The following is a 26,214-nucleotide window of genomic DNA, read 5'->3' on the forward strand; positions in this document are numbered from 1 at the left end:
ATCAGCCTGACACTCATGTTGAGGAGGAAACGCATGGGTTGGTAAGTGTCCAGGTTGATGAAAATTCCAACACAGGTCAGGATTTGTAGAGGAAATGATAAAGGCCACAGGATGTGAAGTGTGGAAGTTCATGCATTCCCACTGAATCAACAGAACAAGTTTGACAGTTCCTTCCTCTTCTTTACTCTCCATTTCCTCTGCCAGCAGTCCCCTCTCCACTTCAGGGCCTTTAGCCTCCCACCCATTCTCTGCTCAGGCACTTTCCTCACACTTCCTAGCAACCCTCAACACTGCCAGTGTTGCAAATCCATGACAACATTAGGGAACTATTTCATGAAGAGACACTAATGCAAATTAGGAAAGTTTGCCTAAATTTCTTCCAACTTGTTTGATACATTCAGGTCACACTTAGCCTGATTTTCTTCACTGAGCACTTTGTAGCTTTGGAATTCACAGGCCCTTTAGACTTGAAAATATTGTTTTGTTGAGAGGTTTACTAGAACTGGAGCAGTTCTAGTAAATGAAGCTTTGGTTCTGACTGGCCTCAAATGCCAGGCATCATCCAAAGAAGCTGAGAACACTGGTTCTTCCCATGAGGTCATTACTTACTAAGTTTGTGTGGGATAGATTAAAGCAGAACCAAGGGCAGTGCCTGGAAATGAAAGCAATTCCTAAGTGCCATGCTGCAGAATGTCATATCCCAGTCATTTGGTTAATGGCAGTAGCTGCAAGGAAGGGGTTACGCCTGCAAAATGCTTAAGACAAAAAGAAAACTGTTTTCTTTTCCCTTTGGAAAGTGTGAGGGGATACCTTCCAGTCTAACTTCTCTAATCCCTTCAGTGAGGAATATATACCTTATGAGGATTAGCCCCCAAGGCATTAATGAGCTAAAAAGGTATCCCAATAGGAAGCCTAAATGAATGTTGTCATCGTTCTTCACATCAGACGGTGGGAAGCCACACTCTGGAAAACCCTTTGCCTACCTCCCCACACTCCCTTCAGGAAAAGTTACTCATGGAAGCACCTGGAAGCCTCCCTGAAGAAAACGGGTCCTTCTTCATTGGTTGCTCAGTCAGTCTTCTCCACCAATTTTCATTTTCTCTCTGGTAAATGGCTGGGTGCTGGATGGTGAGCCCCAGGGAGCAGGTGCAAATAACACCTCTGTAGTCCGGATATTTTTACAAGGCATTTTATTGGGGGAGGAACTATTACGCCTGCCTGGTTACAGAAATGGAGGAAGGATAGGCAGGAAGGCAGGCAGGGTCTTGAACCCATGTTAGGAGGGCACACTTAACTAATGGTCCTGCTGTTAGTCACTCAATCATGGGTACCCTGAAGCTCCCAGTTCCTGCCTCCCCTCTCCCCCAAAGGGATCATCGTCTGTCATTTCAAGCCTCACAAGGCTCAGGAATGTCCTCCAAGACCCTTCAGTTCCTCTAGCCTGCCATTTCTCTTCCTCTTGTTATGGAAGTAACAGGGAGCCTGTGAGCTATTGAAAAGACAGAGATTCTTGCACTGTACCAATCAGAACACCGTTTTTAGCTTCTCTCTATGCCAGTTATAGGCATTTTTAAGGATGCTGGTACTAAGTAACATTACTTATTTGGGGATGCTAGGAGGGCTAAGCACAAAGCCTGGCTACTTCATTGCAGTCCAGTGGCGGCAATGTCATGGCTTGTTATTGCAGAAATGGTCAGGAATGCTGGCACTATGGTTTCTTTGTAGTGTAGGGTCTTCAGAGGCATTGGGGTTTCACTGGAAGGCTTTTTTAAAAAGATAAGTCAGGAGTGCTGGTGCTTTTGTCTCTTACTGGAGTGTCTCCTATGTTAACAGGTTATCAAAGTGCTTGGAAATCGTCACATTTGTGACAAAGTGACATCCTACTACTGGGTCTCTGGGACACTGCAGGAGTAGAGCGAGAGAGAGATTAATGGCAGATTCTCTTAACAAGCCGGGAGAATTTGTGTCACTGCCTATCTTCTCCCTAGGCAAGTATGCTAGTGGTTAGTCTATTGCCCTGTATTAGCCTATGGTCATCTGATGAGCATGGATCGGTACATGCTCATTACCTCTTGAATAGATGACACAGATCAAGAATGTTAGTTGCAGGATTTGAACTGCTGAGCTAGCAAAGGTAACTTTTTATGTGCTTTACATTCTACTACTCTGTATGTACCACTTATTTATTATAGGACTCGCATATGATCCTTCTGCTACAGTAGTTTGACCAAGGGATTTGGGGGCTTGCTTCTATTTTGGATACCAGGGTTCAGTTTCAGCACTGTAGGATCACTGGAGAAATATATGGGTTGATGGAGTCTGAAAAACATCTGACTCAAGTCCTCTCTTCCACTCATCCTGGAAGTGTGAGGTAAGTTCTCTGCAGGGGCAGCCTTGCTAGAAACCAACATCCTTTCCCCAATGGAAGAAAGAGAAGGTGAAAAGACTGGAACTTGCCTCTGTAAATGACAATTGAGAGGAACAACCGAGGAACCAATATGGGGAGAAATTAATTAGAACTGAAAATAAAGGGAAAAGGAGATGGCTTCACAGAGAAGGCTGAAGAATGATGGGACTCTGCAGCTATCAGGGGCTTCCCCCTCCCCATAAAAGGAGGATGTGAGCCCATTCAAGGATGGGAGTGATGTGGGTGTGGCACTTACCAGAGATGGCACCAGATGGTGCCACACTCCTTCCTGAGGGAGACAGCAGCCACTTGAGAAAGAATGTATGAAAATAGGGCATTTGTGTAGTGCAACCCCCAGTGCCGAGTTGGGAGAAAGGGAAGGATAATATTGGAGGGATGAGCAAGGCTCCCTCTCTGGAGCAGGCACAAGCGCAGCTTCAGACTGAGGGAGCCATTTCTCCAAGGCTATTTGAAATGAGAGAGGAAATGGGCGACAGGGTAGTGCAGTGAGTCGATGCCTAGCACCTGGCAGATGCCTAGGAGCTTGAGGCAGGCCTCCTGGCGACTAGAACTGGCACAGGCCACATTGCAGTAGGGCTCTTCGTACTCGCTGGACACGAGCTCATCATCAAGCAGGTTGAGGCGGATGACGCCACGCTCATGCAGGGCCTGCAACGTCTCCAGATTGGCTGTGGACTTGAGGGCCTGCAGGTGCTGCGATACCAAGCACATCACTCCCACCAGGTGGGTGCGGGGACGAGAGCGAGCAGGCAACAGTGGGACCACTCCACAGGCAACCATGACAGAGGCCAGCATGATATCTGCTCCATAGATCTCTTGAATCCAGTCGCGGAGGTAGAAGCCACCCATGCGGGGGTTGATCTCAATGAGCTTGGGGCCAGCTGCTGTCAACTTGAGCTCCACATTGAAGACACCATCGGTGAGGCCACAGCCTAAGCAGCACTGGTAGGCAGCACGGATGAGTTGAGCCTCACGGTCAGGGGGCAGACAGGTGGGCATACAGGCTGCCGTCTCAGTGAAGTTGGGCACCCGGGTGGGCCCGTTGTCAGAAACAAATGCCCCCAGCATCCTCCCTTCATATATCACCAGATCCACATCGTGCTCAGTTCCAGACACATATTCCATTAACAGCATGGCATTGCCCCAGCCCAGCCCAATGCCTGGATGGTCAGAGTCATCCTGCAGATCTCTGGAAATCTTGTCGAAATGCAGATGGCATTGCTGTGCATCCTCCACCAGCTTTACCCCCACCGCTCCTGCCCCGTACTCTAACTTCATGACCCCAGGAAAATTGATGTGGCTGGCAGCTCGCTCCACGTCAGCATGGCTCTCCAGGTGGCAGCAGGGCACAGCGTAGAGAGCTGCTGAGGGCCAACGGGCCCCCTCCTTGCGCCGCCGCAGCAAGTGCAGGTGAGTGCGGCTCTTCTGCTTGGCCACACGCATAGCAGTGGGGGAACTGCAGCGCAAGCCCAGCCCTTCACACACCAGTGCTGTCAGGACCATGCAGTCATCCCAGTAGGAGAGGCAGCCATCCAGGCGCAAGCCCCGTTCTTGCACAAGCCCCAGCAGATGCTGGGCATGCTCCTCGTCCCTTTTGTGGTCTGTGGTGTCATAGTGGATGAAGGTCTGCACCAGCTGGGAGGCAAAGTGGTTGGGGTCGGAGTCCACCAGGTGGATCTGGGGATGGGAAAGATGAAAGAGAAAAAGAAAGAGAAAGAGGGAGGAGGGGAGGGAGAGGGATGAGGAGTGGAAACGGGTGGGGAAGAGGGAAGGGCAGACACAAAAGGGCAGAGATGCAGAGAAGGTGGGAGAAAAATCAGAGATATATCACTACTGATAATTTCAGAGGAGGCCAGCTCCTTTGAACCAGGTACATCAGCAGACCCCTGGGAAGAGGGCACAGTCCGTAGGCAGCTGCTCCCCACCTTAGAGGAACAGAATAGAGCATTCCATCTATGCTCCCACTGGGAAGTTGCCCATTCCACCACCACCCATGGGCCTGGAGAAAGTAGGGTGGGGGGGAGATGGGATCTGAGCTTTCCCTGTTTCTGCAGCAACTGAAGATCCATTGTCCTCTAGATTTGGCAGGAGGGGAATGAGATGCTGGGACAACACCAAGGCTGACAGTATGAAGGAGACTGAGGGTCAGAGTCTTGAGAAACAGAAGTTGAGCCAGCCAGTGGTATGGGAGGATGAACAGGGGGGTTACACTTCTGTTCTCTGTCTCCTCTCAATCCCCTTATCTGGATTCACATTAGGCTAAGGAGATAACTTTGTTCTGCTCATTTGGCTTTTGTGAGCCCTAAGCAGAGAGTGGATGGGTGAGGAAGGCTTAACTGTTTCACTGCTGCTGCTTTTTTAGCAGGGACATCCAGCAACTTCAGGGAATAGAAACTGTTCAAGCAGAGATTTCCCCCCTCCTTTTAAAAAGCACCAATCCATTTTCCAAGTGAAGCTTGGATAAAGCATGCAGACTGCCCCTTTGTGGAGGCTGCGTTCTTGATACTCTGTTGGACTGGCATGTGTAGCCAATGTGACCCATTTAGGGTCTGGGAGGAGAGGCGAGAGGGACAAACACAATCCTCAGTCTCAGAGGAAGAAGCTGAGCATTATCTCACTTGATCTCTGAGGACAATGGAGAAAACTGCTGTTGCCACTGCTGCCACCACCTAAACTATCAGCTGATCTTTCAGTACCCTTCTACCCACTTGGTTCTTACTGCATTCTCATACTCCCACCACAGTCCCTGCATAACTTTGTTTTCCTTGGTAGTCTTCCATCTACTCAGAGGGACTTCCTTTCATGTTTTAAACTGGTGGAGACCCAAATTATTTGTGAGCCCCAGAAATAGGACGTTGAGGCTGGCAGACCCCCAAAGTGGCTCATTAATGAAATGGCACTATCTTCTCATCTCCTTTAAAGGAGGAAACAAGTCAGCACATAGTAATGTCCCAACACTGAGAAGGGGACTATGTTTATATTCTGAGTTTGGAAAAGTCCAGAAAAAAAAATGGATGTTTAGGAAGACTGGGGGAAAGGAGAGGAGACAAGAGGATGTTCCTGAACAAGCTGCTTGGAAATTTCTATGCTGCCTCAGCACAAGGTCCCTTCCAGTTTCATTAACAGGGCTCCTGTGCCTTTTAACAGCCACATGCCATGCTGGAGATGCAGCAATAGGAAGAAGGAAGCATCCATTTCTGCTTCTCAGATTGCTTTTCAAGGTCAGGAACCCTACTAAATTAAGGAAACAACATATTCAACCCATCAGTGTCTGATTCCACAAATGGCTGGTATTTGAGAAAAGCAGGGATCCAGAGGATCCAGAATCTACATGGGGAACTCATCCACTGTGCCCCACATTTGCTCCTAGCACTATTTGTGGAGAGAGGGTGTTACAGAGGAGGCAGCCTTGGTTGAGCCTGAAATCCACAAGAGTTGACTAGAACTCGTCTCCATCCCCAGTGACTCTTCCAACAGAAAGCTGCTTCTGGACTGGGCCCTCCAGTGCCCTGATTGAAGTCATCCTGATAAAGATGGCCAACCTGAAGGACAGCTGGAAAACATGCCAAGGGAATAGCCAACGCCAGAAGTGGCGCAGGCAGGTACCCAATACAAGTAAAATGAGCAAACCCTTTATGATTGTTGGTGGCATGTAGAAGGGGTCTCTCTGGTTTTGTCCCCTCTCTGGGCTTAGATGGCACCAGGTGTGTTTAATGATATGGACAGGGGCTGAAGGGGTTGGAGCTTCTCTAGCTAGTCCATCCTGCAGCCTGCAGGGGGCTGCATGGGTCCGGTTTCCGCATCTTACTTTTAGCCCGTAGTCCCTGGCAGCCTCCCAGACGAACTTTTTGCTGACTCCGCCGGCCCCAATCACCAACACGTGTTTGCCCTCCATCAGATGGCATTGTGCACGACGCAGCATCGTCTCCACAAGGGGGCATGCCACTTCGCCCAGTGGGGAGCCCACTGCCCGGCCCATGGACTCGAAGACGGAGCAGGTCTCCAGGCACAGCTGGGAGTTCATCTCTAGGGCCACCAGCTGCAGCACCTGCTCCTCTGCACTCAGGAGAAAATCCACACCTGGGAAAATGAGAGAAGCAAAATATCCTGTCAGTCAACAAGGCCTAGCGTTCTCAATACGCATTCTGATGAACCCAGTGCTAAATCACAGAGTCCTTGGCCTGTTACAGACAGCCAAAATAAAGCTGCTTCGAGTCACAGTGGAGGTATGGTGTTTCAATGATGCATGCGTCCTAAGAGTCCAGAAGTCACACCAAAGCCACGCTCCAGTCCTTAGGGCTGGAGCGTGGCTTTGGTGCGACTTCTGGACTCTTAGGACGCATGCATCATTGAAACACCAAACCTCCACTGTGACTCGAAGCAGCTTTATTTTGGCTGTCTGTAACAGGCCCTAGTCTTCTTCCAGGAATCTCAAGAGAAAGTATGTGAATAAATAAACTCTCCAAAGCAGATCTGCTGGTTGGAGTGGGCATTTATTGTAAGGAGGAAACTTGTAGGTCCCAAAGGGCCATCTAATCGAGCTTCCTGTTTATCCACAGTGGTTTATCAGATACTTCTGAAGCCTGCAAAATGAGAAGGCAATAGCTCTCCCCTGCTGTTGCCAGAGAATAACCAGTAGGATACTGTGTTTGAACATGGGAGGTTCCATATAGCCCCTATGATTAACCACAAGGTTTAGTACAGAATCTCTCAATTGGGAAATTGTCCCCAAAGGTAATTTTTCCAAGTTCTGTTTTTAATAGCCACCAATAAAGGGCTTAAATACCCTAAAGGCACCAGATCCTGTCTGATCTTGGAAGTTAAGTAGGATCAGCCTTGCTTAGTAATTGGGTGGGAGACCACCAATAAATACCAGGTGCTGAAGGCTCTATTCAAAGGAAGGAACTGGCAAAACCACCTTTTCAGTATTCTTGGACTTAAAAAACCCTATGAAACTTATGGAGTCGCCACAAATCAAGAGGCAACTTGAAGGCACAGCAAGATATCCTCCATGAATTTATTTTTAAATACTTTTCTTAAAATATATGTGATGGGCAATTTGCCGCTACCTTCTTTTTTAATCCCCTACCACATGTACACAGGTGACACTCCAATATACTAAGGGAGGATGAAACAAATGGGAACATACCAGTTTGAAAATATTCAGTATCACACTTCTCTGCAATCATGGTAATCCATGGTCCCTTTTGCACTGGCTCCATAGCCCCTGCCTTGCTACCTGTGAGTGCCCTACTCAGTGCATGTGTGCCTTTCACTTTTTAAAAAAAAATTGCTGCAATCTTGTAATTAAGGGAAAACACTAAAAATTATTTTTATTTTATCATTTAGCTGTAATGATACAATCACAGCAAAACTAAAAATTAAAAAGCCAAAAGGCACGACTTGCTTGGAAATAGTGAGGGGGAAGGAGAGAGAGGGAGGAGGAGAATCATGTCCCCTCATGCTACATGATTACAGTCATATTGCACCAGAAGGGACTAATGTAACAGCAGTGATATCGGGAACTACTGACAGGTCTTCTCTATTAATAAAAAGGTGTGCTCCACCAATTTAAATACAAATCAGCAACAGGAGGAACATGACGTTGTGTCATAAGTACACCCAAACACCCTTTTATACTGCTGAAATTCAACTTTGCTAGCCTTGAGTGAAAAAAATCTCTGTCTCTTTAAGTCCGAAATAACACTGTTAGAGCAATGTTAGTGGACAGAGTATTATGCTACTCTTTCCAGAATCCTGGGCTTGACTTGGAAGCTACTGTGTTTATGTCATCTGTTTAAGAGTCCATTCAAAAGAAGAGAGACGAGGCAGAGAAAGAAGTCTGATCTGGACTTGTGGGAGTACTGGGTGACCAGTGAAGGGGAAGCACATACTCTCTCCTCCTCAAGATGAGCTGAGTGTTCATGCAGGCTTGTGTCACTGAAATAAAATAAAGGTGGGGGATGGCATTTTATGGATTTATTTCAGGGATGGTAACCATGCAAGGGCCAATTTTCCACCCTATCCCCCCAGTTCCCTTGAGTGATAAAATATCCTCCTTTCCCCTTTTCTCCTTCAAAATGGTGACCAGAAGTGATGTGGTATCACTTCTGGTCACCATTTTCAGGAAGAAGCAGAGGGGTATTTCAGAGGGGGAGGAAAGGCTGGAAAGGGTTTTTTTGTGTGCTTGCACACATTTGACAGGACATTGGGTATGATGAAAAATTTTTAAAATGGGGGGGCAGGGGGCTTTTGAGGACTGCTGGTGGCTCTTAGGGGCTTCAAAAGTGGGATCCAAGTAGAACAAAGGTAGTTTACATAAAAAGAGGCTGTTAAAAAGGTGAGAAGATTCCTTTTGTGGATACAGTATATCATAATTTATGGAATATATCAGAAATTGAAGAAAGACCTATCAGTAAAATAGCGAGACTTGGCTAGAAAAACTGTTAAGTTCTGTTTGTTTAGATTCGCTTCTTTCTTAATTTTTAGCTTGGATTTATTATATTATATATATTTTTAGTTTAACATGACAGTACAGAAAAATATGACAAATCAATTTATTAATATGGTGAAGACAATGGGTTAATGAAGTTACTGGAAGTTATGTTTCGAATACATGCTGTTAAGGTTACAGGAGAACAAGAATTAGATTAAATGCAATACAGTGGCACCTCCGCATACGCGGTCTTTTTATAAGCGGCTTTGAGCATAGGCTCTCAAAGCCGCCGGCACACGTGGGGCGGAAGGGGCGGCGCGTCCCATTCAATTGAATGGGCGCGCGCACCCGTTGCGCCTTGCGCGCTGCCGCGCACAAGCCCCATTGGAAACAATGGGGCTCGAGCATAGGCGGATTTTTTTATACGCGGAGGGATCCGGAACGGATCCCCCGCGTATAATAAGGTTCCACTGTACATGTATTCGATTTTGTGTTTATTGTCTACATATGGTTTATGTGGATGTTTGCACAATATGTTTTAATTGTAATGTTTATATGTTGTTTTGTATTGTATGTCTTTTTAAACCAATAAAAAGAAAAGTAGGTCCAGGTGCACATGTGCCCCACAGACCACATTTTCCCCACTCCTGATTAGTTCAGTAGTAGCCTAAACAGCACCAGTGCTGTGTTCTTCCCTGGCTGAAGTGGGATGTAGGGGAGGTTTTGTACATCTAGAGGCCATCGCCAATGGACAATGAGCAAGGTGGGTGGGTGGGTCCTACATGCACAATATCTTGTGATGCAATGGGAAATAAGTTTAAATGGATCAGAGGTGGGACAAAACAAATAGGCAGCTTCTGAGAAAGTGAGGCATTCTGTGATATTGAAATGAAGCTAATAGGCGGCAACTAGGTTTTATCTGTCTTTTGTTTGTTTTAGGAGAAAAACAATTTCCATGGGAACCTAGAGCTCAGTGATACTGCTTTGCCAAAGAGTAAAAAGTCAGGCATCTGCAATAGCTATAGCAGCCATTTCCAGAATAACAAACCACGGAATACATCGTGGTCAGTGAACTTCAGAAGCTTCCTGGATGGCCAGTGTAATTCTAAAGAAATGTGTGGAAAGCCATGAGGAACCAGAATCCAAGGCTTGAATAATAATAATAAAAAAACAGATTCCAAAAAGTCACATCTTCAGGAATGTGGGGTTTAGGGTCCTAACCTGCAGAAGTGATGGGTCTGAGAGTGCTCCAGTATGTGGACTGGGACTCAGTTCTAGTCACCACTGAGCCATAAATCTTACTAGGTCACCTTGGGCCACTCACTTTCTCACCTTGGTTTATTTCACAGGTTTCTTGTGAAATCATACAGTGGGTATAAAAGTGACTAATAAATGAGTAAATAAATATATGTCCAATATAAGCAGAACATAATGTAGGTCCCTAGAAGAGGCAGCCACACAATCAGGCCTCATGGCCATTTACTAATCCAAGGCAAAAGAAACACAGGACACTGACATGAGCCTGTCCCTAGAACACAGAATGCAAGAACTTCTTCAGTGCTGATTCTTTAAAGTGTAGCAGCACACTGATGCCCTGCATCCTGATGAAATGCTGTTTGAAGGACCCTGAAAGCCCTGTATTGATCTGTGAAACTAAACTGTGGTACCCAGCAATATCTTCTTACAGCTTCTGTAATGACTGACTGAGAAAACTCACCAATTATGTCAGTTTGCGCTCGGCGACCACCTCTTTGCTCAGCTGACAGGTCAGCCTCCATATCCATGAAGGCTTTCATGGCTGCCTCAGCCTTCTGCTTGATCTGCGCATAGACAGCTGCAATCTGGGCTTCATATTTTAACCCCCACTGCCGCAGGCTGCTCTCCAGTGTCTGGGGAACTGTGGCCTGGTGCTTCAGGGGTTTATCTGCCCGGCCAACACCACACACAACCTGAAAAGAACCAAAAAGTATACCATCTTTCTGGGCCAGTGATTTCCAGTTGTCCCTTCTAACTCCAGCAGTCTTAAGACTGAGAACCAAACCATTCCACTTTCTTAGATTTATAAAGTAAGAGCCAAAACAGACCGGCTGGAAATGGTGGCTTCCTAGCGGCTTGGGGGCATGGCGTATGCACTCCACATGCCCCAACGTTGCTGGGCTGGCCACATGTGGGCTGGTTTCGCAGTGCTTCAGTGGTGTGGCATTTACATTCTGTATACCACAGGAGTACCGTAAAGCTGCGACAGGCAGGAAAAAGACGGCTTTTTGCCAGCTCAAAAAAATTGGCATTTAGCTGCTTCTTTTTGGGCTGGCAAAAAGCTGGAATTGGGGCCACGGTGTGCGGTTGCCACGGCTTCAACCCAGATCTCTCAGGGATGGCCTGTTTCACCCCTAAGGTTGTGACTGTGAGTACACAGCCAGATTTAGTCATGTTCAGAGGAGCCGAGGAATGGGAAAAATCTGGGTTTTCCATGAGTCGGGAAACCTCTGCTCTAATCTCTGATCAGTGATTGGAAATAAAAGGGAATTTAAAGACATTTAAATGGGTAAAACTGAGCTGTGGTGTGCAGGCAGGATAGCTGCTACACTGGGAATTACCCCTGAGTAGATATACAGTTAACTGAGCTGTGTATTTGTATGCTTGATGGAGAAAAGTGTCAAAACTGTAAGAATTACCTTTTGGTCCTGCCCACTTTTTTTGGCCCACCTACTCTATCTTTGGCCCTGTCTAGAGATGTGAAGACCGCCCCCCCCCCAAAAAAAGGGGAGGAAAAAAAGGAAATGTTTGGTGGGAGGGGTGTCTTTCCAGTTTTTTTCCTAAAGCCTTTTCTTCTTCCCTGCCCCAAAAAACTGGGGAAGAATTACAGAATATTTTCTTTTAAAATGATAAAAATACTTAAGACAAAGTGTTTATATATTTACTTCCTCCACATTATTTCTCAAAATGAAGTAACAGGTAAACTTTTACCTAAAACTATGTATAGTCCCTCACAGTAAAGCAATTCCTGCTCTTGGTTTCCTTTTGTAAGTTCTTTTTATGGGAATGAGTGTGTTACGTCTACTTGGCACTAAGGAGCACGAAAGGAGACAAAACAGTTTTCTTTGTTGTATGATTCTTGATGGTTTCTCTTGTGTTTATTTGTTTGTATTTGGCTGTTCTTGACAAAAGCAAAGAAGTTCCTTATAGTTTAGGTGTTGCTTACAGTTGGAACTTGTAGCTCCATTCATAACAAAAATAATATTTTAAAAAGTACATTCAATGTGCAATCATGTTTCATCTATTAAAAGTTCAGTTTATTTGAAAAAATAAACTGCACTTTTAATATATCAAACATGATACTTTTATGCCAAACCAAGTTACACAAAATGGATCTTGAGTCCCTTCTCAAATTGGAATTTGAGTCCTGGTGCCAAAAACAGGTTTAATACTCTTGGAGTAGATGTATTCAAATCAATGGGCCAATCTAGTTGAAACTAATTTAAGTGCCATTGATTAAAGTGAGTTTACTCTCTATCTGGATCTAACCCAAGATTACAAAAAGGATGGACAAATTATTTCCCTGTCCAGGAGGAAATTAGAGATTGTGATTTTCATGGCTGAAGATCAAACCGAACTCAGTTCCAACCAAAAAAAGAAAATAAATTATTTGGATCTCATGACTCACTTAATGTGCAAAGATCAACCAGAGCTTGTTTTTGGTGTCCGTCCCATATCACTGTTAAAAGTTAGTGAGAGAGCCTTGCATTTCCCTCTTCTCAACACAATTTCCTATGCTGATTGGAGACAGAAGAAAAGACTCCTGTGTCCCCAGTCCAAAACACACTGCAGAAATAATCCAGTTTGAGACAGCTTTAACTGATCTGGCTCAATGCTAGGGAATCCTGGGAACTGTAATTTTGTGAGACATTTAACCTTCTCTGTCAGAGAGCTCTGGTGCCACAATAAACTACAATTCCCAGCATTCTCTAGCACTGAACCAGGGCAATTAAAGCGGTGGGTAGTGTTTTGGACTCAAAAATGCTAAAGATTTTCTGCTCATGGTGGTTCTCCTTATCTTTCCCTCTCCCCATCACTAATTTCCAACATAACTTAGGGCTTCTTCTTTTTACCTTGCTCAGTAGAGGCTGGTCCTTTCGGGATCTGCAGACAACGGCACATATTCGGACTGCCAGATTGTTCTGTGGAGAAGTGCTCCCTGGGATTGCAGAGGCAGAACAAGGAGAGAGAGATAATGGATTAGAAAGGCACACTGAAAGTAAAGAGCCACATGGAAGAAAGTGAAAGGGGCGAAATACAAAAGCAAGAACAGAGGGAATATTCTGGTCTGAAGTAATGATCCTGGAAGATTCTGGGTTTCCAAGCTGGCTTCCTTCCACATTGCTAGTGCCATCAATTGTCCCCCTTCTCCCATTTAGCAAACTACCAGTGTAAAGCATCACTTTCAAGCACTTTAGGCCAGAGGTTCCCAATTTTTTCTATGCCCCTCATCCCTGAGAAATGTTTGATTAATGTTCACATCCCCAACAAAAGTAATATCACATTTGAAGATGAAGAAGTCTACTTTCTAATTTTTGAACCACAGATTGAACCACGTACAATTCTGTGAGTGAACAAATTGAACTTTAGAAAAAAAATCAGTGCATAAAATTGAGCAATTAGATACTAATTTATTTAGACAAAAATGAGTGATGAAAGTTACTCAAGGACACAAGGCATTCTTTGTCACACCCCCTGAAATTCCATCTCACGCCCCCTGGGGGTGCGAGCACAGGGTGTGAACTGCCCTTAGTAGGGAGCAACTAGAAGATCTCCTTACATGGAGAGCTGTTTGTCTCGGGAGGGCCAGGCTGGACCATATGAGCAGTGGGAATGAAGGCCTCCAGCAAGATGCTCTCTTCCTCCTCTAGGGTCTCCAGCAGTGTAAGGACAGCTTGCAAGACACAGCCATGTTCTGACTTAGCATGGAATGACACAGCTTGCGCTCCATTCCAGCGCCAACCAGACGGTTTCACTACCACCTGTAGGAAGTACAACAGAGAGGTCTTAAATAGAGATGGTTAATTTGCAAGATAATGCTTTCTTCAAAAGATCTATAGCTGAGGTATGGTAGGGAACCTCAGTTATGAGGCAAATCTGGTCCTCTTAGAGTTCTCCAGATGGCCATGTCCCTTTCCCTAATTCCATTATTTATTGATCTTCTTAGTGTTGTACAGTATGTAGAGATATTTTGTAGCACCTTTAAGACTAACTGAAAGTAAGAAGCTGACAGCAGGAACTTTCATAGACTTCAGTCTACTTCCTCAGATGCATTTGGAAGTAGATTTAAGACTATGAAAGCTCATGATGCCAACTTCTTTCTTTTAGTTAGTCTCAAAGGTGCTACAAGATCTCTGTTCATACTGATTTTACAGACTAACACAGCTATATCTTTTTATTGAATATTTTATTTGTTTTATAACAATAACATAAACAAACAATACAAAATTAACAAAAGTAATATGGGTATATCTTTGAATCTACAGTAGTTTTGTAGTTTTTCCTTGTTCTAAAAGGTCTGAATGTCCCTCTCAAGGCTTAGTTACCAGCATGTAGAGTTTTAAGGTAAAATAAGCTGGTATTTCTAGTCCCATTCTGTTGACCTGGCCCCACGCACCATTGGAAAGCAACCCCTGAAAGTGTCTATGGAACTGAATTCAACCCTCAAGCTGGAAGAGATTCTACACTGATCTATAGAAGGGGCGGGCAACTGCGTTGGGTCCAGAAACTGACTTTCTCCCTTCAAGAGATGCAAGTCTGTCAAAACCACAAAAAAGAAGGTGCTTTTTTTAAAGTTCAGCAGTTCAGAGCTCTCTTGCAATCTATTTAAAAGACACATCATTGGCAGATTCCAGGAGGAGCAATTCACCTTTTTATTTTTGTCCAGAAAAATCACAGAGTCCAGGCAATTTTGAAGGGCCATGACCCTAAAAAATAATCCCATGGGGCCACATGCAGCCCAGAACAACTCTTTTTCCACCCCTAATCTATAGCTGGATATGGGATGTGTGCTACCTCAACCCTGTGACATGACTTTTCATAACTTCCACCTTATTTAGGTCTCCCTCCAAGGGGCCTCACCTGGGTGTAGGGTTCCATGGCACTGCCTTGCAAGAAGGCTGTGATTTCCTCCTGTAGCAGGTTGTCTTGCCCCTCACGCCCACTCAGCTCTACCATGCGGACATGCTGCTCCTCTGTCACGCTTCGTAGGGGTAGTGGGCGCTTGAAGGTGAAGGCCAGTGTGGGGGGCACTGCCACCTGTGCCTGCTGGTCCATGAGCTGTCGTGTCAGTAGCTTGTCCTCCAGCAGGCGAGCCAGCTCTCCTGAGCCCCCTGTGGGGCAGTCAAGGTCTCGGGCCAGTTCTGCTGCTGACTGGCCCTGCACCTTGCATGGCCCAAAATAGCCAGTGAAGTAGGTGACACGGCGTGGGGGTGAAAATTCTTCAAGCATTGTACGACCACCAAGATCAAAGGTCACAGCCTTGAAGACTAGCAAGGATGACTCTCCTGGGTGGGTTTCGGAAGGTACCTTGGATAGCCATGCTGGTGACAGACACAGCAGCATGTTACCTGGACAGAAGAAAGAGAAGAGACCCAGCCCATTAGTGCATTATGAGAAGGCTTACAACAGAGAAAAGCTTGCCCCAAACTGGAAAAAAAACAATCCCTTAAAAATAATAACTTAATTTATATTCTGTGGAGTCCTTCTCTTGGGACAGGGACCAAGGAAATGTACAACGGATTAAAACAAAATACTGTTAAATCTTATTATATAAAAAGTAAAAACAATTAAATATACAATTCTACTAAAAGCCCAAGGTAAAAACAGTTTAAAATATATGTAAAATATAGTAAAAAAGAGAGAGATAAAAACTCAGCACACCTCACTAAAAGCCTCTGCCACATTAGTTAAGAGCGAAGGGCCTCCCAAATTAGAAAGTTCTTTATTTCTTTCTTTATTTAGAGAGCAGAGAGGAAGCAAATGACTCTCCTGTGAGATGGAGTTCCACAGCGTGGGAGCAGCCACTGAGAAGGCTCTCTTAGATGTCCTCACCAAACATACCTGTAATGGCAATGGGACCAAAAGAAGCCCTCTCTTAAAAGATCTTAAAACTGCTGGAAGATGTTTGTATTCTCTCTTCCCCTATTTAGATAGCTAGATTTTCCTGCATGCAAATCCTGCTGTCTGCCCTCATTCTAACATCCCATTTGTTCCTATTGAATCATAGGCCAATAACTTTGCAAATTGATAAACAAACTATATGATTCAGGTCACTCCTCCTTTTGGGAGGTTTTCTCTCACACAAAGATTTTCTCCTGCCCTGTTAGGTTCCCCATCTTCTTCCTCTCTCAGCTTTCTTTGGAAAGATTGTGAGATATTTTTTTTTCTTTACTTGAACTATTTATTAGCTAGATTAGCATATATGTAGATTAAAGCCATTATTAAACTTTTGTTTAAACTGCAAGTTACTTGTGTCCATTTTTTAGTCAGTCTCAGTCCTTAGAGAAGCATAATTAGATAAGGACAAGTTTCTGCTACTCTGCTGATTTAAAGCTAGACCCTAATAAGCGTAGCTTTGATATTTTTGGCATTTAAATATTTTCTTAACGAAGGCTGGAGTCTTAGGAAACTAAAATTGCTCTACAAAAACCTGGGCGGGCTTGTATAGGTAAACAGCCTTTCAGATAGTTTGGAATCAAGAGTTGCACAGCTTTAAAGGTCATAATTAGCACTTTGAATTTAGCCTAGTATACTTTGAGAGGGGCTATCATAATTTAGCAGCCTATACTATAAGTGGACCAGAATAACTGCTAGCAACTGGGAGATATGGCACTCCACATGCTCTTGGTGCTGTAAGCACCCTGGTTATCAGCCCTGATCAGCCATTGGAGCCAGCAAAGAGGAGTGCATCCTATTCTTGTTCTGCCACTCTCTCCCATAAGGCACCACTGAACTGAGAGGGACTGAGAAGGGAAGAGGAAATGGAGACTTAAGTTATTTGAGATTAGCAGTTGTTGCATTAGCAGGCAGTAGTCCTTACACTGTTTACAAAGCATTAGAAAAACTAAGCCGCTCATAATGTGCATGAGAGTCCAGAAAATTGACAACTGTTGTCATCTACTGCATTTTAATTTCAAGAAACAGCTCTATATATCTTTAATCAATCAATAATTATGCCATGACTCAGTCCTTAATGCAAAAAGGGGGAAAAATCAATAAACTTTGATGCTGGCCATGTTGGCTGGAGAGTTCGGAGAACCATACTCCAAAAAAGTAACCTTTCCAGGTTTTAGTATTTTGCCACTGAAACACTTTCCACACTTAATGTTAAAGCAGAATATGAATTAGCTCATGGAACTCTAGAAGAGGAGCTGGCTGCCCATTCATAGATTTGAATAAATTGGAGTCCTGAGAGAATGCTGATAGGTGGGGAGGCTTGTGCCTTGGTGAGGGAGGCTGGAGAGCTGACCTTCTGGTTCATTCCAGCTTCATGCTGCTATAGCCACCTTGGCCAGAAAGAAATATGAGTAGCTCAGCTGCCATAAGAGCTCTGGTTACAGCCCTGTCTCAGGCTTTGAAAAGAGACAGGAGGAACGCCAGGAACACAGCAGCTGCCCAAGAGGGGCTGCAGGAAACATGCACAGACAGACATCTTGGTCCAGGGAAGATGTGGATTGTTTTAATATTTGTACATTTATTTGTCCTTTTAAATTGATGTGTGTTTTAACTGAAGTCTTTTTAACTGATATTGTTCGTTAATTTTTGTTGCTCCCCACCTTGATCCATGGGGAGTGGCGGGTAAGAAATAATAACAACCACCACCACCACAACAACAAAACCAATAGTAATAGTACTAATAGTAGTAGTAGTTCCTGTTGTGGGGGAAAGGCATCTTTGGCTGCATCTGCACTGCCAAAATCATCCAGTTTGATACCATGGCTCCATGCTATGGAATTCTGGAAATTGTAGTTTTCTGAGATATTTAGCCTTCTTTGTCAGAGAGCTTTGGTGTCACAACAAATTACAATTACCATGATTTCATAGCATGGAGCCATGGCAGTTAAGGTGGTGTCAAACTGGATTATTTCTGCAGTACAGATGCAGTCTTTGAGGCTTTAAATGGCCTTGAGGGAGCAAAAATGTCATGAAATTGTCTCCCATGTTCATAGAAGTTCATAGAGTTGGAAGAGACCACAAAGGCCATCCAGTCCAACCCCCTGCCAAGCAGGAACTCACAAACAAACCATCCCTGAGAGATGGCCTCTGCCTCATCCAGCCTCTGTTTAAAGACCTCAAGGAAGTTTGGGGCAAAAAATTTGGGGGGGACATGTACTTGGGGAATTTGGCCCTCAAGCTTTTAATGCTCCCTCCCCACTCTTGTGAGTTGCGGAGGGCAAGGAGGCTATTGGTAGGTTTCTCTGTTAAAGAAGGAAAGCTGTAAGCAGAATAGTGCTCTCTTCCTGAGAAGGTACTCCAGCAGGAAACAACGTTTTGGGGATACACTGTCTGTGGGGATCTGCAGTGGCCCTGTTAGCTGTAACTCCTTTGTTCTTCACCACCTGCCAATAAAAACATTGCCAATGTGCTGCCCAGCGGGACAAAAAAGAAGGGACCTGACCAAGCCTTTTGGATATAACTTTACAGTGGAACTCACCAGGGCATTGGTTGCCACCTTCTAGAAGTACTGACAGATATGAAGTGGGGGAACCCAAGACACAGATGGTGATGTCTGATGGACCAAACCCTGAAAAAGACAAGAACAGAATCAGTGGCCTGCCTCTCATCACTGCATCTTGAAATCTTACATTCTTGCTCTCTAAATTACACAAGTCCGGGATTTCAAGGCAGGACTGCTGATACTGAATCTGCCCATCTAGGGCTCTTTCAGAGTACACAGTGATAACACATTCACTGCCCTAGCTCCCTCCTACAGAATTCTGGGGGTTATTGTTTTGGAGAGTCTCTGGGGCTGTCTGGCAGAGAAATTTAAATACCTCATGGAATTACAAACCCCAAGATTCCATAAGATGAAACCACAGTGGTTAAAGTGGTATCCAAGTGCTATAATTATGTAGTGCAAAAGCACCCCAGGTCACAGCTTCTAGCTCAGCATGATTTAAGCCTGATTCCAATGAAGTTTTGAGTAATGCTGGTAAAATGTCATGAATAAACTCTTCCAGAACACAGCCACATAGCCCAAAAAACCTACCAAAAAAACAAACAAACAAAAAACCTATGGATGCTGGCCATGAAATTCTTCGACCTCACAGCAAAAAGCTGAGAGAACACATCTCCAGGAATGTCTAGATCCTCTAGTGCAATTCTGTGGTCAGCATCTGCCAGACACTGACCACAGAATTGCACTGAACGAGCTACAAATGCCTAGGAATCTCTAGGTCCTTCAGTGTGATTTTTGTTAAAGTTGGCCATAGAGTTGCGTTGGAGGACCCAGATATTCCTAGAGAGAACATATTAATAAAATCTGTGAATAATCAAATCCACAAAAGTCTAAAACACAAATGTGGAGAGGCGAGTGTATACACAAAATACATTATATCCCACATTGCTCAAAATTGTAAGAAAATATGGCACCATTGAAATTGCACATAAAAGAATGTTGTAGAGAGATCTTGTAGCACCTTTGAGACTAATTAAAGGAAGAAGTTAGCAGCATCTTCCTTTAGTTAGGGGGGATACAGACGGGCGGCTCCATGCTGCCCGTTTTTGCCCCTCGTTGGTGCCACACCAGCCATACGGTGCAGCACCACCGTACTCCCTAAAAAGAAACCCCTCTAGGTGGTTTCTTTTTAGCATCATCATCATGGCACTCATGCACCATGATGACGCCATTTCTGGCGAGCGCCGTTTGGGTGCTTGGATGCCCACGCATCATCGTCACGTGCCCTGGGGGGTGCAGCAATATGGTGCATGGGTGCTGAAAGCAGGGCTGGGCACATATGGATGCCAAGCCCTACAGAGCCCTAATTTCACAAAGCTCCGGTCTGTACTGGGCCTATGTCTCAAAGGTGCTTCAAGGTCTCTCTACATAATGATTCTACTACAGACTAACACAGCTATATCTTTAAATTCTACCATAAAAGAAGGTTGTGAGACTGAGATTAACCCAAAGAGTAAAAAGTTCCCCTCCCCAAACAAAGCTGCCACTACTAGCCTTTAGGATTACTGAAATTCAAGATTACTGAAAAATTATTTAGTTCCGCTGCATAGATCTTAGTCATCCCTTTACTCTCACAAACTAGTTTTTCTGGTGTTGCACTTGTAAGAAATGTGCAGGAATGTTTTGTTAATAGTATTTGCATGTCTGCAGAGATAAAAACCCATCCCCAGGGGAGTATCGTCAAGTGTTCATTTCAACATTTAACACAGAACAAATGACTGACATCTTGAGTGAACAAACTGGCATTCAAGAGAGAAAATGTCAGCAGGTTTTTAAAAAAGGCACTTCCATGCGCTTCCTTCTAGCTAGAGAAATGCTTACCTGTCCGGGGTTCCTTGGTGAGGTCAACAGTCTCTGGGAGTCCCTCCTGCTGCAAGGTGCATTGTAAGAGGTCATAGTAGTAGGCTGTCCAGGCCCGTGCCTGGGCATCCTCTGGGCTGATCTTGCAATCCAGGGGCACATCACGGCGCCAGGCACAGCGCAGAGGGCTCAAAGGTGGTAGGAACCCCTGCTCTGCCCAGTCTAGCTCCTTGGGTGTTGGGGGTGGCTCGGTGTGGATCTGATCCAGAGACAGCTGTGGAAAAAGAAAGGTAAAAAGGAAGAAATAGACCCAGGAAATGTGAGGCTATATAGCTGCAGCAAAAACAGATTCTCCCAGAAGAATGGAGAGAATCCAATTTCTGGCGGTAGCCAGTGATGGGGGAAAGGAGTTTCATTGCCTTGGCTGGCTGAAATGTTGACCTACAGTGCCACAAAGGTCTTCCAGTGGTGGTTCCTGGAAGCTCTGCACAGAAGGTGGGAGTGTACAGAACTAGGGGGCCTTTCCCATTACACAGTTATAGTGCTATGATTCCACTTGCTATGAGTCCATCCTATGGGATCCTGGGAGGTGCAGTTCAAGGAGGGGGGCATTTAAAATTTTCAGCTAAAGAACTCTAGTGCCCCATCAGAAGACAAATCCAAGGATTCTATAGGATGTAGACACAGCCATTAAAAGTGGAATCATAGCACTATAATTGCCTTATGTGAAAAAGCCCTGAGATCTTTAGGAAGGTTCAAGCTCCACAAGGACAAGTCTCTGTTTGCCACTACAGCAGCAACAGAAGGAAAGAGAAATGTTCAGTGTGCATAATTTTCTCTCTAATTCTCTCTCTCTCTCTGTGAGAGAGAATGGGTTTGCGTTTATGCATATGGTAGGTGCATAAACAGGGTAAACTATGTGTACATGTTTGCATATATGAATAATATGTTTCTGAGGAAAGAATGTGTGAGAGAGTGCCTACTTTGGTACAGCACTGTTGGTAGACACACCAACAGCAAAAACAAAGTAGACACACCAAGAGCTCACACACAACCTCACCACCATCCCAAACTCCAAGATATTTTTCAGGTGGAAATCTGGCCCTCAGGTTGAAAAAATTCCACACCTGCAATTCAGGCAGAACAGAAGATGGTCCTACACAAATTCTGGAACAGTGGAGAATATGTTACCAATTTCATTCTGTATTGTTTAACTGTTAGAAAAAAAGCACACAAGGGAAACAACAAACAAGTCAGACAAATTGCTTTAAAAACCTTCAATGACCAAGAATAAATTCTGCTCCAGCCTTGGCTAAATCAGAAGGCAAACTGGTATTCCCTATCGTTGTAAGGGAGAATGGATGAGTGGACATAAAGACAGACAGACAAACACAGATAAAGCAGGAAGGGAAGAGATCCACAAAAAGTTCTGAACTCACCATCGTTCAGGGTGAAGATTCTGCAAGAGAAATGGAGAGAGAGAAAAAGTCAGTTACTTTATGCCAATTGCAACCCAGGTTGAGATCCCACTCCCAATCCCAGTTGGCTTCCATATGAATAGGACACTTAATTGTCAAGAAGCCAAACCTTCCCAGTAAAACATGTTGGAGTGCAAAGGCCAAGGAGACACTATGCCAGAACCCTTCTGCCTGATCTACTGCCCCCACTGAAGATTCAAACAAGAAAGAGCTCTTCACTTGTCATATTGACATCATGCTTTACTACACACTGAACAGAAAAGACTAAATGGGTTTGGCATAACTTTTTAAATCACTGCTGATATACAACAAGATATGTGATGCTTTTTTTGCATCCCTGCTTAAGTTCTGTCCTCAAGGCAACCAGCTGCCCATCTTAGTTATCCTACTGGAAGAGTCTTTTTTTTTTTTAAAAAAAATGGTGCATGTTCATCAAAGAACAAGAACTCTGCATCCTTTTTCAATACCTATTTATTTATATTCCATCTTTTTTCTAGAACTAGGTTTTGCCTTTCTCCCAGAACTAAGTCTTAAGAAGAATTAAAACCAGATGCACATATACACAGTATAGTAAAACACAATTAAACCAATAATCACAGTGGTTCTCAAATGGTGGGGAAGGATGCCCAGAGGGAGAATGAGAGTTTCTCAAGGGGAGGCATGAGATTTGGAGCCCCTGATCCCCCTTCCTCCTCCTGTTCACAAACTTTTTATGTGTAAAAGTTACACATGTGTTGAGTTAAACATTGAACTTACTTAAATAGAACTGTTCTAATTTGAACAGTTAAATCCTTATTAAATGTTAAAATATGAATATGTATAAATGTGCATACTAAATAAACAAAATATTTTTATTCATATACAAGACTGAGTGGGAGGGGTGACATCAACATGTAAATATAAAGGGGGGGCAAGGGTAAAAGGTCTGAGTACCACTGAATTATATTAAAACAACCAAATTAAAAACAAATTGAAAGCAGATTAGACCACAGAAGTTGCCATTTATCATCTAATTAAATGTGTTATGTATATAACCTCCTCTTCATTTTCCATGGGGCTCAGAGCAGCATTTGAATTTCTCACAGTGTAATCTTATACACATTTACTTATAAGCAAGTCCCCTTACATGCAGTACAGCTTATCCTCTTAGGAAGCATGTCTAGCATTGCAGCCTTGGAGCACTGACAGCAATTAAACAGTCCTGTACTTGTGCACTTGGCAATCTATACCCATTCCACTAGGAAGGATGGCGCAAATTAGAAAATAACTTGCAGCCAGTACATGTGCTGATGGTGGTGGTGGTGGTGGTGGTGGTGGTGGTGGGGGTGGGGGTGGGGGTGGGGGGATTTTGAAAGGGTTTGGGTACCAGGCAAATACCCTGCTCTGTGTATTCAGGCTGGGCTGTTTGTTGAGCAATTCCCTGGGGATCAGTGAACTGTGAAATTCCCAGTTATTCAAGAAGATTAAGATAAAAAAATGAGGTTAGGATTAAACTAACATGCCCACTATCCCTCCCTCCGTTTTTCCTCAGTCTACTACCCTGGCTCATGCAAGGTTCATGCAAGGCCCCCTTTATCTGTTCAGTCAATGGCTTTCCTGTCCCCCTAGATAACAGTTGCTCTGGGCAATGAGGGATTGTTGGAGCAGAGCCAATTAGAAACAAACAGGCAGAGATGTAATCTTTCAGAGAGCTGAAAACAGTATGACAGAGTCCCCATTGCCCACAAAGTGGGCACACTCCCCTCGCCACTATTTCTCATCACAGGTTTTTGAAGCATTTCATGGAGAATAGAGGAAGAAAGTCAATCAATCAGCCGGCAAAACATTAGTTGATCAGAGATGACAGCAAAATCACAGGTGTGTGAGTAGATACCATGGGCAATGATGATGGCATGAAGCTAGTTTCACCAATTTTTAAAAAAATGTTGTGTCTTCTGCATAAAGAGCTATTGATTCACATTTGTTGTCTGCTTTAATATTAGTGCTCCAGAGATGCATTGAAATGATACAGTTATGACCATGCCACACAGTATGGAATAAAGCTTAATATACAAAATCTGTTAAAGACTTGAATCTGAAACATGTACATTTTTAGTTAAAAAGCAAGCTTCTAGACCACATGACTGTAGCGAAAATTACCAGGTCCTTCTGTCACACAGGATAAATGCTATTACCCATTTTACACACTTGCTGAATTTAAATTTTGCAAATTCTAATTTTTTCACAGTTTTGACAGAAATAGGGACAAAATAAATATTCTGCCCATTACCACCAAGTCTAAACTGTGCACCCACAATAAGTTTGCAGGTTACTGTAACTCTGTGTAAATTACTCCACTTACCTGAAGTATTCAGCCACAAAAACCTGGTTTGGAAAATTTAATTTTTTTGGCTTAGAGCTCCCAGAGTCCCCAAGCAACATGGCCAGCAGTCATTACAGCTGAAGGATCCTGGAACTTTTCTATACAGCTTCAGATTTCTTCTCTGTCTTGACCTCCACTCTGCCATGAAGCTATCCTGTAAGCTCACACTGTAATGCTATGTCCTCCATTTCTTTGCCTGGGACTCATACAACTTTATCATCTTTTAGATTTCCTGCCATATCTTGCATTGGCACCATCCAACCCTGAGGTGACAAGTGTGTAGAAAGGAATGCTTTAGCAGATAGAGCTTCTTGCACCACAGTACTGCTATGATTGGTGGAACTGGCTTTGCCAACGTTGTGCCTTATACACACAGACACAAAGGGCCCATACAGACAGGCCAATATAAAGCTGCTTCAGGTCACTTTGGAGGTATGCTGTTTAAATGACACACAGGCGGGTTACAGACCGCCTGTTTGGGGCGGTCTGCACCCGCCCCTTTCCCCAGTGTATCGGGGCCTCAGTGGCTAGACCGGCAGCCGCTGAGGCCCCGATCCGCTGCTTTCCAGGCTGCGGGGAAGCGGCAAAAGGCAGTTTCCCCGCAGCCTGGAAAGGAGTGTCCTTGGGGCTTCAAGCCCCAAGGACACCCCGTGGCGGTGGGGAGGAGGAGAAAGGGGCCGCTTGGCCCCTTTCTCCTTTGCACCACTGGGCGCAGCCATCTGAAGGCTGCGCCCAGCGGACGCAAACCAGGAAGGAGCTCCGAAACGGAGCTCCTTCCTGCTCCGCACTAAGGGCGCACTAAGCGCCCTGGAGCGGAGAGATGACGTCACGTCCGCGCCACCCCGTATAGAGGCGGCGCGGTCGTGACGTCGTCATGGTGGCGGCCATGTGGAACGGCCGCCACCATTTTGTGCGTGCAGAGCACGCACTAGGGTTAGGGGGTGCGGAAGCACCACCCCTTCCTAACCCTAGTATGCGCTCCGCACGTACTATGCGGCCCATCTGTAACGGGCCACAGTCTTTAGGACTGAAATGTGGCTTTGGCGCAACTTCCAGCCTCTTAGGATGCATACATCATTTAAACAGCATACCTCCAAAATGACCCAAAGCAGCTTTATTTTTGCCTGTCTGTACGGGCTCACAGTAATGTATTAAAATGGAAAAGGGACAGGGCAGAGGAAACAGAACAAAAGGAAGCTAGCAGCATTTTAATTCTGGTTTATTTCATCATCAGCTTTTCTGGATTTCAATTCACTTCTATGGGTACACATTATGTATACAAACTATGTATTCAAGTATACAAACTCCAAGTTAAACAGTAGTGTTCCTTGACTCCTCTGAAATAATCACTTCCTCGTTACTACACAGATTAACTTCCTGGGCTTCTCCATAGGAAGACATGAGGAAAGATGCACACGGAGTGGTATATAAGTTACATGCTAAGCAGTTAGAAGAGTATCTGCAAGCAGGTTTCTTCTCTTTTCCTGGTACCAGCAGGTTATTGATAAGGTAATGGCGGCATGCAGTTCTGACACACCCATCTGAGGTAGCATGATAATGCAAATAACCTCAGCTCTGTTTCTTTGTGATATGAGCTGCACAAACTATCCCCAAAATAACCTGATGCCAGTATATTCTTATTAGCTGCATGGTGATTCCTGTTCCCTTTCTGGGCCTCCTTCTGAAACATGAGAGCTATGGAAGGTGTGAGCTGAAACAGCATGTGTAGAAATGCCTACTGGCACTCAACCTACCAAACTTCCCTCCAGCCTGCATTGCTTTTCTTCTTCACCCCATCTATTATTGGTTGCTTTACACCATACAGCTAGATAAATCCCTGGGAAACAGTCAGAATCTGGTTACAAACATGAAGGGTAATTCTATCAGTAAAGCATCAATACTGGTGCCAAGGTCCCTTTTAAGTCCAGGGAAAATACAATTCTTATAAGTGGAAGAAATGCTATCTGAGCATTGAATATGGGGGCCACATTACTA

The 26,214-nt window shown here is 44.5% G+C and overlaps 1 protein-coding gene across 2 annotated transcripts in view; it reads right to left on the bottom strand.

The window, feature by feature from the left end:
* Positions 1 to 1,173: 1,173 nt before the first annotated feature.
* CARNS1 (carnosine synthase 1) overlaps positions 1,174 to 26,214 on the bottom strand; it is a 35,361-nt gene continuing 10,320 nt past the window's right edge. For both annotated transcript variants that reach the window (XM_089520576.1, XM_089520577.1), the window contains 9 exons: positions 21,819 to 21,838; positions 20,401 to 20,653; positions 18,556 to 18,645; positions 14,982 to 15,469; positions 13,681 to 13,882; positions 12,974 to 13,059; positions 10,582 to 10,813; positions 6,237 to 6,508; positions 1,174 to 4,105 (listed from right to left, as the gene is read on the bottom strand). In XM_089520576.1, coding sequence (XP_089376702.1) covers positions 2,873 to 4,105; positions 6,237 to 6,508; positions 10,582 to 10,813; positions 12,974 to 13,059; positions 13,681 to 13,882; positions 14,982 to 15,469; positions 18,556 to 18,645; positions 20,401 to 20,653; positions 21,819 to 21,821 — 2,859 coding nt within the window. In that variant the 5' untranslated portion in view covers positions 21,822 to 21,838 and the 3' untranslated portion in view covers positions 1,174 to 2,872. The remainder of the gene's footprint in view (positions 4,106 to 6,236; positions 6,509 to 10,581; positions 10,814 to 12,973; positions 13,060 to 13,680; positions 13,883 to 14,981; positions 15,470 to 18,555; positions 18,646 to 20,400; positions 20,654 to 21,818; positions 21,839 to 26,214) is intronic.

This window comes from Sceloporus occidentalis, unplaced genomic scaffold (assembly GCF_023333645.1).
Source record: "Sceloporus occidentalis isolate IW3139 unplaced genomic scaffold, rSceOcc1.0.p SCAF_4, whole genome shotgun sequence".
Taxonomy (NCBI): Eukaryota; Metazoa; Chordata; class Lepidosauria; order Squamata; family Phrynosomatidae; genus Sceloporus; species Sceloporus occidentalis.